Here is a 15639-nt window from a genome sequence, read left to right on the forward strand (position 1 = left end):
AGGACAATATCTACCATCCTGAAAACACACAAAAGTATAAAACTCACTGGTAGATCAGAAATATGAATGAAAGAAAGGAATTAGACATTATCAATACAGAAAATCACCAAAAATAAAAAATAAGAGAGATGGAAAAGGACAAATGATATGCAAAACAATTAACAAAATAACAGGAGCAAGCCCTCATATCTCTGTAACAATCTAGAATGTAAACAGTTTAAATTTCCCAATTAAAATATATACACTAGCTAAATGGATAAAAAAGATGTAACTACATGCTGCTTTCAAGAAACTCACTTCACCAGTAAAGAAACACATAGACTGAAATTGAAAAGATGGAGAAAACATGTTTTATATAAATGGAACCAAAGTACACATGAATAGTTATATCAGACAAAATAGACTTTAAGTCAAAAAACATAAGAGACAAAGTCAGTATAAAATGATAAAGGAATCAATTCAGCAAGGGACATACAATTGTAAATATATATGCACTCCACACTGGAGCACTCAGATATGTAAAGCAAATGTTGTTAGAGCTAAAGAGAGAGAGATAGATGTCAATACAATAATAGGTAAGAACTTCAGCAGCCCACTTTCAGCTTTGGACAGATTATCTAGACAAAATCAACAAAGAAACATTGGACTTAAACTGTTCTGTGGATTAAACAGATCTAATAGACATTAACAGAATGTTTCATCCAATAGCAGCAGAATATACATTTCATCAGCACATGAAACATTTTCTGGGATAGACTGTATATTATGCCACAAAACAAATCTCAAGAAATTTTAACAAATCAAAATCATGTTGAGTATCTTCTAAGGCCACAATAAAATAAAACTAGAAAACAACAAGGGGGACCTCAGAAATTGTTAAAAATACATGGAAATTAAACAGTGTGTGCTCAAACAAGCATGGATCTATGAAACAATATGAAGAAAGTAAATTTTTTTTAAACAAATGAGAATAGAAACAAAACATACCAAAACCTATGGGATACAGCAAAAACATTACTGGGAGAACTTTATAGGAGTAAATGCCAACGTGAAAAAAGTAGAAAGAGTTTGAATAAACAATCTCAAAATGTATCTCATGGAAGTAGAGAAGCAAGAACCACTCAAACTTAAAATTAGTAGAAGGAAAGAAGTAATACAGATAAGAATAAAACTAAATAAAATAGGAACAAAAATACAAAAGATTTATAAATCGAAAGTTGTCTTTTTGAAAAGATAAACAAAGTCAACAAATCACTAGCTAGACTAAGAAAAAAGGGGGAAGAAATAAAATCAGAAATAAAAATGGAGACATTACAACTGATACCACAGAAATAAAAAAAAAGATCATTAGAAACTATTGTAAACAACAATATATCAACAGACTGAGAAACCTAGAGGAAATAAGAAAATAGATAAATTCCCAGACACATACAACCTACAAAGATTGAACTAGGAAGAAATAGAACACCTGGACAGACTAATAATGAGTAATGAGATTTAATCAAATCTCTTTTTCTTTATAAATTACCCAGTCTTGGGTATTTCTTCATAACGATATGAAAATGGACTAATACAGTCATATATTGTATGATAATGAGTAATGAGACTTAAACTAACTTCTTTATAAATTATTCAGTTGGGCATTTCTTCATAGCAATATGAAAATGGACTAATACAGTCACATTTGTATAATTAAAAGTTTCCCAACAAAGAAAAGCCCAGGGCAGAATGGCTGTACTGCTGAATTCTCCCAAACTATTAAAGAAGAACTGACATCAACTCTTCTCAATCGATTTTAAAAAATTGAAGAACAGGGAATTTTTCCTAACTCATTCCAATAGGCCAGCATTATTCTTATACCAAAGCCAAACAAAGGCACAACAAAAAAAGAAAAAACAACAGGCAATATCCCTGATGAACACACAAGCAGAAGTCCTCAACAAAATATTAGCAAACTGAATCCAACAGTACACCAAAAAAATAGTGCACACCATGATGAGGTGGGTTATCCCAGGGATGCAAGAATGTTTCGACAGATGCAAGTCAATAAATGTGATATATCACATCAACAGAATGAGAGACAAATACAATATGATGATCTCAATAGATGCAGAAAAAGCATTTGATAAAATTCAACATCCATTCATAATAAAAACTCTCTACATAGGAACTTGGGAGTTTAGGAACAGAAGGAACATACCTGAATTATGTATAGAAGGAATTTACCTAAACACAATAAAGTCGTCTATGACAAATCCACAGCTAACATCATACTGAATGAGGAAATGCTGAAAACTTTTCCTCAAAGGGCCAGAACAAGGATGCCCACTCTCACCACTCTTTTTCAACATAGTACTATAATTGGGCAAGAGAAAGAAATATGGAGGGTGTTATATGCAATGAGAACCACAAAACCCTGATGAAAGAAATTGAAAGGGGACACAAACCAATGGAAAGACATTCCAGGCTCACGGATTAGAAGAATTAATATTGTTAAAGAGACCATACTATTCAAAGTGATCTACAGATTCAATTTAATCTCTATCAAAATACCAGTGACATTCCTCACAGAAATAGAAAAAGGAATCCTAAAATTTGTATGGAACCACAGAAGATCCTGAATAACCAAAGCAATCCTGAGCAAAAAGAACATAACTGAAAGCATCACGCTATCTGACTTCAAAATATACTACAAAGTTATAATAGCCAAATCAGAATGGTATTGGTATAAAAATGAACACAGAGACCAATGGAACAGAATAAAGAACCCAGAAACAAATCCAGGTATAAATATTTACAGCCAACTGATTTTTGGCAAAGGTGTCAAGCACATACACTGGGGAAATAACACGCTGTTTGATAAATGGTTCTGGGAAAACTGGATATTCATAAGCAGAGGAATGAAACTAGACCCCTATCTCTTTATATATACAAAAATCAACTCAAAATAGATTAAAGACTTAAATGTAAGACCTGAAACTATAAAACTGCTAGAAAAAAACATAGGGGAAACACTCCAGGACATTGGTCTAGGCAAACATTTTATACCTGTGACTCTAAAACACCAACAACAAAACCAAAAATAGACAAATGGGACCATACTAAACTAAAAGCTTCTGCACAGCAAAGGAAGCAATCAAGAGTGCAGACAACCTGTAGAATTAGAGAAAATATTTGCAAGCTGTACATTTGGCAATGTAGTAATATCCAGAGTCTACAAGGAACTCAAACAACTCAATAGCAAAAGACCCTAACAATCTCATTAAAAAGTGGGCAAAGGATCTGAATAGTCATTTCTCAGAAAAGACATACAAATGACCAGCAAGAATATGAAAAAATGCTCAACATCACCAGTCATCAGGGTAATGCTGTTTATTGCAGCACTATTCACAATAGTTAAGATATGGAATCAACCTAAATATTCATCGACAGGTAAGTGGATAAACAAAATGTGGTATATATACACAGTGGAATACTATGCATCCACAAAAGAGAATGAAGTCCTGTCATTTGCAGCAACACAAGTGAGCTTGGAGATGATTATGTTAAGTGAAATAAGTCAGAGATGAAAAGAAATACTGCATATTTACACTCATGTGGGAGCTAAAAAAAGTTGAGTTCATAAAAGTAGAGTAGAGTTGTGGTTATTAGAGGCTAGGAAGGGTTGGGAGAGGATTAGAAGAGGTTGGCTGACAGATGAATTACAGCTAGATAGGAGGAATAGGCTTTAGTGCTTTATAGCATTGAGTGAATATAGTTAACAGTAACTATATTTTCAAAAGCTAGAAGAGAGGATTTTAATGTTCCCAATATAAAAAATGATACAGTTTTGAGGTGTGGACATGCTAATTAGCCTAATTTTATGATTACACATAGTATACATGTATAGAAATATCACTCATAGATATTTACTGTTATTACATGTCAATTAAAAATAGAAGGGAAAAAACTTGAATTAGAGGAAATGTATACCAGAAGAATGATGTATGTTTTGGTATATTTCAGATAGTGTGGATTTCAAAGATGGATCTTGAAGCCCAATTAATTTTAATAGGTACTAAAAATGTAGCTGGAATCAAAAGAACCCACAAAATCTTTTGGGCTAAAGGTACTAGAAATATTTAAATTATATAATAAACCTCCTCAGAAGTCTTCAATAGTGTGTATTGGCACTATGTTAATGGTTGAATAATGGCCACATAGAGGATGTACCATTACCTGCTTTTGTGTAGGTTTGAAATTTTCCAAAATTAAAATTCAAAAATATTACCTAACCATCAGGCCCTTTCAATGATTATACTTAGCGGAGTGAATAGAATGAAGCATCAAGACCTGCCAGAAAAGGTAGCCCTGAGATGCAGTGTGAAGGGCTTTGCAGGCCAGTGAGAAAGTTTTTGCATAATGAGAAGCCTTTGGAGGATATTAAGCAGATGGTGTGTGTGTATGAATGTGAATGTGTGTAGATGTGAATGTCTGTATGGGAGTAGGTGTGAGTGTGTATGTTAGGCGCGTGTGTAAGAGTATATGAGTGTGTGTGTGTGCATGTGCAGTTCAAGTGAATGTGTATAGGTTTCCTGCTCATACAGTCATGCAACTGGTATGAATATCATAGCTGTAGTTGAAAGGTAATACTTGAAGACTGAATTTAGCCTCAGTCCTTTGGGTGGAGCTTAGGGTGACCAGCTGTCCCAGGTTATTCAGGACAGAGAGGTTTTCTGGGATATGGAACTCTGAGTTTTTAAAATCTGAGTGGTTAGTCACCTTAGTAGTGGCAATGGATAAAGGGTACAAATTGTGAGTAGTTCTATGTTTGAATGGTGCTTGGTGGATAAGGAAATAAAGAAAAATCAGGCAGCTGAATAGATATGGAAGTCAAGGATGAAGATCTTTAAAACAGAGAGAGTGTCTAACAGTGCCCCACCCTTAAGGGGATCAGAGATGATGGAGACTCAGGCCACAGGTTTGAGTTTTGAAAATATTATTAACTTACTCAGATTAGGACTTATCAGGCATGTTTTTTGTTATTTAGACTTCAAACAACAACAGCAACAACAACAACAAATTTCTGCCATTGGGTACAATTAATGTGATTAGTGCCAAAAACATAAATTAGAATATAGACACAGGACTTAGTGAAATAACTCATGAAAGATAAAATATTGAGGCAAAGATGTTTGAATCACTTAACAATTTGATTAGATAACAAAGAGGTTAAGGCCATTTCTTGTAGTATTTGGAGATATTTAATTTTTACTATGTTAAGATAAGTCTCACATAAATCTTAACAAATCTTAGTCAACTCTTATGAGCAGAGTGTGAGTGTTAGGTGGTGCTATTCCACTGAGCAGTGAGATGAGGGAAGAATGGGCCTATGAGGTCTTGGTACTTTCTGCGTATCACATTGCCACTTCCTCCCTGACAAGTATTTCTATCACTCATGGTCTCAGCTGCACTCAGGGCTGCCAGCTATAATCTGTTATCCAGCTACTGGTTTGAATAAATCAATGATTTATTTGCAGTCTCCTAGAGCTGTAGGCAGGAAATGCAAACAGCAGCTTTCCCTCGGGAGGGCTGAATGTAATGGGACCCTTTTCTGTTTTGCATCCTCAGGCTCTGATGGGAATCTCTGAGGATGCTCAGTGGAAAATTTCTTTTTCTCTCAGCCCTGATCTCTCCTGAAGGGCTCAGTAAGACTGAAGGAAAAGGATTCCATCCTGAGTTCTCTCTGCTCCCCATGGTGAAGGAAACAGAGAAGGAAGGTCAGGATTAAAAAATTGTTTTTAGAGGATAGGAGTTTTAATTGTGGACATTTAGGGTTTAGAGTACCTTCCTGACTCCACAGTACATAGACTTCCACTCAGGAATTTTCCACATTGTAATTTAATCCAGTATTCTTTTCCAGCCTGTGTACTCTTGGAGGGTGAAATTTTTGTTGAGTTGATCTTTATTTGCTAAAAATGCATTAAGAAATACATTTTTCTTGAATGGATAAATGCACTCATCTTTGTATGGTGGTTTACAGTTTGTCATAGACATATTATTTTGTTTGAGTCTCACAGCAGCCCTGTGAAGTGGACGTTATGATTATTTCTGCTTTCCAGATGGGGAAACTGAGACTCAGAGAGGTTTAGTGACTTTCCCAAGATCACACAGAATGGGGACTGAAGTCTAGGTCTTTGACACTAAGTGTAGGTTCTTTCTACACACCACACTAACTCTAAGCCTTTCCCATCATCATACAATGAACCAGTCTTTTGTTTAGTCATCTAAAAAGAACACACAAATACAAACATTGCCCTGCTGGATCAAATTCACAAGGAGAACCACAGCCTAGTGTTCAACCTCAACAGAGATGGTTTATAGAGGCACGACTATTTCAAGCTCATTTCAAACTCATGGTTACCAAGTGAGTAGCTTCAGGGTCATAGTTTTCAAAGCCTTAGATAGAAACAAATTTGGGACTATGTGTTTGCCCTTAGCAGGTGGGAGACAGGGGACTATAACATTAGCTTTTTGAGCTTTTTGTTTATTTATTTATTTATTTATTTATTTATTTATTCAAAGAACTAGTGGATTGTGTTTTAAAGATTGCACAGGGACAGAAAAACTGGAGAAATTGAAAGTGGCAAAAATACTGGGGAAGTTGCCACGTTCAAAACACCGCAGAAATTTCCACAGTAAGTATCCCTGGTTTTGCAATGAAGTGTGACTGGGGCCTAGGGCACTCTGCCTTCAGGAGTTGGAGAGCATGTCTGAGTGAAGGGGCTGCAACTGCAGCCTGGGAGCAAATCTCATCCACTCATTCGTTTTGTTTTGTGTAGCCCACAATCCACTCAACCAAAATTTCACCCTCTGAGAGTGCAGAGCTAGGAAAGAATGGACGTAGCTATGCTCCAACAGAATTTCATATCATGAAATATTAATTTTTTTCAACCACTTAAAAATGCAAGAAGCATTTACTAAATATGTATTTTTAAATGGTTGAAAAAATTAAAAGAATAATATTTTACCACGTGAAAATTATTTGAAATTCAAATTTCAGCCTCTGTAAACAAAATTTTGTTGGAGCACACCCATGTCCATTCATTTGTTTTTTGAATCTGGTGGCTTTTGTGCTGCAACAGAAGAGCTGAATTCTTCTGGGAGGGACTGCATGTGGCTGACAAAGCCTAAATTATTTACTCTCTGATCCTTCACAGAAAAAGTTTGCTGACCCCTAACCTATTGCCCTGACACTCAAATAACTGTTGGGGAGCTAAACTATGGAATACCACATGTCCTTCATTTCTGCCATTGTCAGGAAGGGAACAGGAATCCAATTCTTAAGGCCACCCTATACTTTTCACCTGCTGCTTGGATTGAACTAGTGGATCTGTGGCCACGTTCTGCCACCAAACTTATGGGACTATAAAGGCTGAGCCTTCTGTGTGCATCTGGCCCAATCTAGTTTGGCCTTTTCATATCTGGCCTGCTTTAAATATCCTCATTCTAGATGCCTCTCAGCCTACTGTCCTACCCTTTAGAATACTAACAGCTGGCCGGGCGTGGTGGCCAGGAGCTGAGCAAAACAGGTGCTCACTTACTCTGGCCTCTTTCTTTTCTCTTTCTGCTTCCTGCCCACTTCACTCTTTTCCCTGCATTCTTTCTTTCCTCTCTGCTCACTTTGTTCCCTTTCATTCGGAGAAATAAAGCATTCAGGCTGGGTGCGGTGGCTCACGCCTGTAATCCCAGCATTTTGGGAGGCTGAGGTGGGTGGATCAAGAGGTCAGGAGTTCAAGACCAGCCTGGCCAAGATGGTGAAACCCCGTCTCTACTAAAAGTACAAAAAAATTAGCTGGGCGCAGTGGCAGGTGCCTGTAATCCCAGCTACTTGGGAGGCTGAGGAAGAAGAATCGCTTGAACCTAGGTGGCAGAGGTTGCAGTGAGCCGAGATCATGCCACTGCACTCCAGCCTAGGCAACAGAGTGAGACTCTGTCTCAAAAAAAAAAAAAAAAAAAGCGTTCAGTTGACCTTCTCATATCCATCTGCCATCCTATAACTCATCTCTATCTCCAAACATCCTCTCTAGACTATTGGTTTTTACCCATTCCCTCCCTTTTGGCATCATCTTCTGGAACTCCTGGGATCAGGATGTCACTCTATCACTCCACTGATAATAGCACACATGGCCTTTGTTTTAGTCAAATCCAGAGCCTTTTTCTTCACCCATTACTTTCGTTGGAACCTCTGCAGCACTTGATAATTTCCAGCAGCCTTTCTTTCCTGCATCTTCTTCCTCTGTAGCTACTTTCGTTCCCCTTCTACCCCATGCACTGAGTGCTGTGCTGTGCTTCACCAGCCCTAACTGTATGTTAGTTGGCTGTCTTAAGTAGGATGATCATGTAATTCTTCATCCAGACCGTGATATTCTTGAGAATTAAAGGGTGCTCAATTGACAACAGACAATAAACAGAGATTAGCCCTGGCAAACCAATATGTCTGGCCACCCTCTCCTTAAGGCTCAGGGGGAAAAGAAAGTGGAGAGATCTCAGGGCAAGATGTGAATGAACATAGTTCAAGTCACTTTCAAAGTCCATCTTCAGGTTTCTTGGTTACTTCTGTTTAGAATCTCAAGTTAAAAATTCAGCTTCATATTCATAAAAGGGTCAAGTTATCTGAGAAGTGTCAGAGCAGGTTTGGGAGAAAAGAGAGGGTGAGGAGAGAGTTCTACCTGAGGAAAAGGCAGAGGTGGTTGGACCAGGTCCTGCAGTCCTCCCTGAGTTCATCACAGAGTCTGCCCTTTTAGGTAAAGAAGAACTTGGTGCTGAAACCGCTTCCAGGCTCTTTTCAGCCCAGGGTTGCCCAAGATCAGTTGTACTGAGTGGCTTGCAGGGTAGGCAGCCATGATGATCTTGCACAAAATATTCCAGTAACTGTAAGTGTCAAAAATGTTGGACATGGAAAGAAATAGAGCGATTGCATTGAAAACGTAGAGGATGAGAAAGTAGCTGGTGGCTTTGATGGCCCCTATGTGAGCCTTCATGCTGGGGTCCCTGGACCCCGTGGCATTGCTTCCCATGTGTAAGGTGTGTCTCTTGAGAGAGAGGATCAGCAGGGTAGCTGCCAGGATGAACATGATCAGAGGGATGAAGAGCCCCATGTTATAGAAAAAAAACAGATTGACCATATTGGTTTCAGAGAAGTACTTCTTCTCCGTGGAGTTGGAGGAGGGGATAGAAATGGAGCTATTCACATACACATTGAAGACATCTTTAGAGAATGGAAAGCTGAAGCTTAAGGAAACCAACACTGACAACCTCAAAAGCCAAGGCATCAGCACTATGATTTTCCTCTTCATCAGGAAGAACAAAGGGTGATTGAAGTTTGCAATTCTAAGACAATAGAAGACATTGAGCCAGGCAGCAAGCCAGAGGTTGGAATGATTCAGAAAGACAATGATGACTTTGAAGAGGGTATACACTGTGTTTTGGTTATAAGCAATTCGGAATAGCAGAGTGAAAATGTTCTCCAGCATCATCCAAATCTGTAGCAAGAGCCTGGAAATGCTCAGCATCAACATAATGTAGTCACCAGTGGGGAGTGTTTTACCCCTGGCCCACTCAGCCCCATAGATGGCCGTGATGAAGCCACTCCCAAGGATGCCAATGATGCACTGTATTCCAGAGACCACCAAGGTGAAGGTGACCTTGAACCTGGATATATCTTTATCTGTGGCATCTGTATTCACCGTTGCCATTCTCTGTGATCTTGACTTTCAGGTTTCTGCACCAAGACTGCTCTGCAATCTTCTGAACCTTGCTCAATGTTTTTATAATTTTCGCTCCCCTCGTTAATGGTTATTTACAATTTTTCTCAATTTGTTTATCACATGACTACAAGTTAGAGCCTTCACATGCAAATGATGAGAGGATCTGGTTACTGGCTCTGTCTCAATTTTTCATAAAGATACATTTGTCTTGGACTTTCAGAAGCTTACTGAAAATAATTTGAGACATGTTTCTAGCTCAGCACCTTCCTATCTTATTTACTTTAAGTCCACATTTACCTGATGAGGCATGAATAGTAGGCCATTTTACTTGTCTCACAAGATCTCTGTTACCTGCTAAGTTATCTGTAAAAGCTCATATAGCTTTTAAAATTTGTTTTCCCCACTTCTCTTCTTGTCTGTCTTACTTTGGAAGAGATTTTTATTTTGATAGTTACCATGTTTGCGAATAAGAGATTCCCATAAGCTCATATATGAACATCTTTTACTTAGAATTGAGTTTCTTCCAAGAAGGCCTGCTATTATAATGTTCTCAAGTAGTGTACAGAACAGCCAAAATTGGATGCTATTTGAGTTGGAGACAACGAAGTCTCCATAGTCCCAGTTTTCATTGTTTGTGTACGTGTCATCAGTTTCAGCTTGCTGAGATCCACATGACTATTTGAGCTCAGAATCAGGAAGAATGAGCCTGGGGAGAATTCAGTGTTCTGGACATGGCGTTGAAGTTCAGAAACGTGATAAGGTACTATAGCTTGAAATTTAATTTCCTACTTTTTAATCCTGGCTGTGAACCAGAATGAACTCTGACAGTTTACAAGAATGTATAGATGCCCAGGACTCATCCAAATCTAGGAAATCAGAATCTGGACTAGGGCTCGGGCATGCTATCTTTTAAAAAAGCCAAAAGGTTTTGTTGCTCATAGTCAGGATTGAGAACCAAAATCTTAGCTAGAAACCAATGAGTCTTGGGTCAGATTTGGCCTGTAGTCATTTTACCTTGCATTGGCTAATGACATACAGCATTAATCCACCAGTGCACAACTTTTTTTTTTTTTTGGAGGCATTTTATTGGCCAACATTTAAACTTAGGAGATTACTTATATGTACACACACAAAAAAATCTACCTTCTCTTGAAAAATTGGAAGATTTGGCAGTATTGGGTCTTCACAGTCAACTGGCCAAAGCTGAGTAGTGGCTGCCCATTTTAAACAAGGTATATACTTTTCAGTTTGTTGACAATATTAATTCCTAGTGTCTTCCTGACACAGAAGCAGAGTGCCAGTTATCATTTTTCAGTGTGCTTGCCCTGTTATTTCTATTTGATCTTTTTTTGTCTTTTTGAGACTGGGTCTCACTCTGTCATTCAGGCTGGAGAGCAGTAGCATAATCATGGCTCACTGCAGCCTTGACTTCCATGGCTCAGGTGATCTCCATACTTCAGCCACCTGAGTAGCTGGGACTACAGGTGCACACTGCCACACCTGGCTAATTTTTGTATTTTTTGTAGAAACAGGGTTTCACCATGTTGGCCAGGCTGATGTTGACCTCCTGGGCTCAAGCAATCCTCCCACCTCAGCCTCCCAAAATACTGGGACTATAGATGTGAGCCACCATCCCTGGCCTTGGCCCATTATACTTTTTAATAATATAAATGGAGGAATGATAAAAATGGATTTCCCCACCCCAAATTAATTTTATTTAAAATAAGGAAGTTGGCTGGGCGCAGTGGCTCATTCCCATAATCCCAGCACTTTGGGAGTCCAAGGAGGAGGATTGCTTGAGCTCAGGGGTTTGAGGTCAGGCTGGGCAACATGGTGAAACCCTGTCCCTACCAGAAATGTAAACAAATTAGCCAGGTATGGTGACACACTTGTGGTCTCAGCTACTGGGAAGTCTGAGGTGGGAGGATCCTTGAGCCTGGGAGGCAGAGGTTGCAGTGAGCTGAGATAGGGCTATTGCACTCCAGCCTGGGTGACAGAGCCAGACCCAAAATAAATAAATAAATTATTTTGAGCCAGTCTCAAAAATAAATTAATTAAATAGGGAAGTCAGAGATTTATTATTATTGTGAAAATGTCTTATGTTATTAGATCATATTTGTATAGAAATAAGCACCTGGCAAAGCAACATATTTCAAAATTAAGAAAGCATTGTTTAGAGAAATTAAAACTTATGTCAACACAGAGATTCGTATGAGAGTGCTCATAGCAGCTTTATTCTTAATAGTCAGAACTGGAAACAAGGTTTGTTGGTAGGTTCTGAATCTCCTGTAAGAGACTCATTAACTTCAGTTAGTTCTCTTAATTGAGGACAGTAGTATTTGTCAGCGGCTTTCACATGTTCCAAAGCATTAAACTCATTTTTTGGTTTATTCTGTCCCAACATATACAAGTTTGTAATAAATGATATCTCCCCAAATTGCTGGCACACAGTTGTTAACTTCCTTTGTTCTGGTACTGTTTTCTATTGGTCTTCATTCATGTGTTTTTCTGATTTTAAGAAGTGGGAACAGAAGGAAATGTTGGGCAGGGTCTGCCTGCAGCCCTAGGGGCACAGGCAAGAGGAGCAGGGAGGGGATCAGCCAGTGAGGTGTGGGACTGGTGTTAAGGTTCTATGCAAGCTGATGGTCTAGGCTGACAACTCCAAGCCACTCACAGTGCCACATTTATAGCTATGTGTGGCCAATTCATTTTATTCCATATTTTCTTATTTGGAGAGCTAGAATGGAGGCATCATCTCTACTTTAGGGAAGTTCTTTTTTTTTTTTTTTTTTTAATGTTTTGAGACAGGATCTTGCTCTGTCACCCAGGCTGCAGTGGGCGCGATCTCAGATTACTGAAACTGCCCCCTCTCAGTTCAAGTGATTCTCGTGCCTCAACCTCCCAAGTAGCTGGGATTTTGGGTGTGCACCACCATGCCTGGCTAATTTTTGTATTTTTAGTAGAGATGGGGTTTCACCATATTGGTCAGGCTGGTCTTAAACTCCTAGCCTCATGTAATCCACCTGCCTCTGTCTCCCAAAGTACTGGGATTACAGGAATGAGCCACTGCACCTCGCCTGCTTTAGGGAAGTTCTCATGAGGTCTTCAAAGAACAAAAATTTCAAATTCTTGGCTATTAAGTTTGAAAGCTTTGGTCCAGGCATAGGATAGAACAGACTGGAAGAATGCGTGGTTGGGGAAACATTTTTCTTTCACATCTCTCTCCATCACCACCATGTAGAATAGAAAATGCTTTCCAGTTAGAGAGGAATGAAAGAAGAGGAGACAGGAAAGAGCTAGAGAAGGTAAGGATCTCTGTTGAAGGGGTCCCACATCTTGGCCCACTGCTCATGGCTGCATGGGGATGTCAAAGGCAGACAGGCTGCAAGAGAGCCCGAGTCCCCCACAGCTCGTCTGTACTTGGGAGAGCTGTTCAGACTTCTTTGTGTTCACAAAAGGAGTTTGGAAATCTGCTAAGGGAGTTAGTGGATGGGGTCTAGTGGCCATATCAAGGAGACATTGCAAGCATGAGATCAAAATGTGGACCCATGAATTGAAGTCAACGTTAAGGACAGAGGAATGGCCACAGTATAGACTCTACATTCCACCTTCATGCCAAATCTTTGAGTGACCCCCAAGGAGCATAGTTGTCACTTGTGGAAGACAAGAAGGAGAAATTCCAAGAAAATTTGGTAAGAACAGTGTTTAAGCCTCATATGGCTGAGAAAACACAAACTACAATTAGTTTATGGAGCAGTGTCAACTCAATGTGGGGGATAAACACATGTTTCTACTCCTCTAGCTTCAGTGCCCCACTCTGTGCTTCCCATCCCATTGTGATGTCTTGGGCAGGTTTCAAATATTCATCTTCCTTGTGCTGAGAGAATTTAAAAAAACAAATATTCATCTTCTTTTGGTTATTAATACTCAGTCCAGTTTAGTTTCATATTTGGTTTAAGTCTTATCTTCTGCCTTTCCCCAAGCATAGTTTTAGCCGAGACCCCATCTGCTTGGATTGGAATGAGATAAGGTGGACCCTGAGACACCTGTCTCTCTCTCTCTCCAGTTTCTGGCTGGTGTGGGAGAGAGAGGACTGGCAGCAGAGTCTCTTTATTTCCCTGGCTGCTGTTGTAAATGCACTCTCTTGTGTTACTGCTGCTCCCCTGGCCAACACCATCTGGCCCTCCATGCCTTCTGGGTGCCAGACGTCCATATGTTGGCTGTCTTGTGAGGATCTCGTGTGAGTCTTGAGGAGGCTCTGCAGCAGCTTTTCACTCTGCTGCCCATAACTCCAGTAGGCTCCCCCTTCTTCCCCCTTAATCTTTCTACATATGCAGACTCAGGTGGAGGGCTGCTGCTGGGATCCTAGCCGTTTGCAGCAGGGCTGGTAACTATTGCCTATTAAGCTTTGCAGGTAGATGTTTGGTCCCAATTGCTGGCTGCTTTCTTTAATCTGTTTTTTTCAATCCTGTCCACATCCTAGAATTACCCTTATGACTGGAAGGGCTTTTGCCAAGCCCCTATACCCATGTCCCACCCTCGAAGATTATGAAGAATTGTTCTGGAGAACAGCTAAGCATTGGCATTTTCAAAGCTCCCTGCTGTGATTCTTATATGAAGCAGGACAGGGTTGAGAATCACTGCCCTTTGGGAGTACTTATGCTATGATTTATAGTATGAGTTCTAGGGTTACTGGGGTAACAGGAAAAGTGGCACTCAGTATCCTTGTGGAAGTGACCGATTGACTTCCTGAAGAAGATTAAGAGGACATATCCTTTATCAGGCGGAAGGAGACCAGATTCAGAGGTTGAATTATAGAAAATAATTATAATATTTTGCAGAACTGGGTTTTTGGTGGGGTGAAGTCCCATCTAACATATAGTATTAGAAAAGTAGCCTATTTCTTGTGCTCATATATTTTGAAAAGTAGGAAAAAGAAGATAGATTGAGGGGGGTCATATGTTCCGCTTTATAAATGGAAAACCTCTTCTATGTGCGTATTTGGCAAAAGATGTAATTTAAGAAAACAGCCTAGGTGCCAGTATGAAACAAACCACCGGAAGAACAAAGAAGAGGGCCATGGAAGAGACGTGTGATCCAATCCCAAGGAGCTGAAGAGAGAATTGAAATGTCAACAGGCTTTGTCTTGGTTGTTTATAAAATAAGAAGTCATAACTAAAAAATCTGCCTGGGACATCAAATTCTTCACAGATAGCAAGTTGTAAAAGAGAATCTACTGAATGTAGCGGAAATTGTGTGTCCTGAAAAGATATAAGCATGTGCAAATGTAAATGTAACTAGAAATACTGTTGCTCAATGCAATGGAAATGTGGCTAAGAAAGAAAAGAAAAATTATGTGAAAAAGTTTTAAAATGGTGGCATTTGCTATTGCAGTTGGTGAGGATACATATTTAGTAATACTTAGATATAGGAATGAGCTCTACTAACCACCATGGGGGCTAAGAATTTTGTGCTCATGACAGACACAACCCTAGGAAATGATTAAGAATATAATTTTTGGGTATAGAGGAAACTTTCAAACAATTTAATGTAATAGATTTGTGTGCCTATAGGATGATTTTCCTGGGATGAGCAATGTTTGTATTGGACTTGCAACAAAGCTTAAACTCTAGGTGGCAAGTTATGTAAAGACACAGGCTTTACATCTACTTACTTGCATTATTTAGCAGGAATTGCTTTCTGCTAGAAGTTAAAAATTGAAGGTGTCCCGAACACAGCACTCATACTGTGAGCTGGAACTCCTTGTAGGGCTTCAGGCACAAAGTGTTGGATGCACCGTGTGATGAATTGGACACATAGCATGGGAGTCTGCTCACAACACAGACGGTGGGTGGCTTAGCCATGGCAGAAAGCACAGGAGCATTGTTGA

At 39.3% G+C, this 15639-nt stretch overlaps 1 protein-coding gene across 1 annotated transcript; it reads right to left on the minus strand.

The window, feature by feature from the left end:
- Nucleotides 1-8744: 8744 nt before the first annotated feature.
- TAS2R40 (taste 2 receptor member 40) lies at nt 8745-10256 on the minus strand. The gene has a single exon (XM_032245183.1). It carries the CDS (start codon nt 9735-9737, stop codon nt 8766-8768), a length of 972 nt encoding a protein of 323 aa, XP_032101074.1. The 5' UTR covers nt 9738-10256; the 3' UTR covers nt 8745-8765.
- Between the last annotated feature and the right edge of the window lie 5383 nt (nt 10257-15639).

Source organism: Sapajus apella, unplaced genomic scaffold, assembly GCF_009761245.1.
Source record: "Sapajus apella isolate SASKATOON/1434 unplaced genomic scaffold, GSC_monkey_1.0 scaffold56, whole genome shotgun sequence".
Taxonomy (NCBI): Eukaryota; Metazoa; Chordata; class Mammalia; order Primates; family Cebidae; genus Sapajus; species Sapajus apella.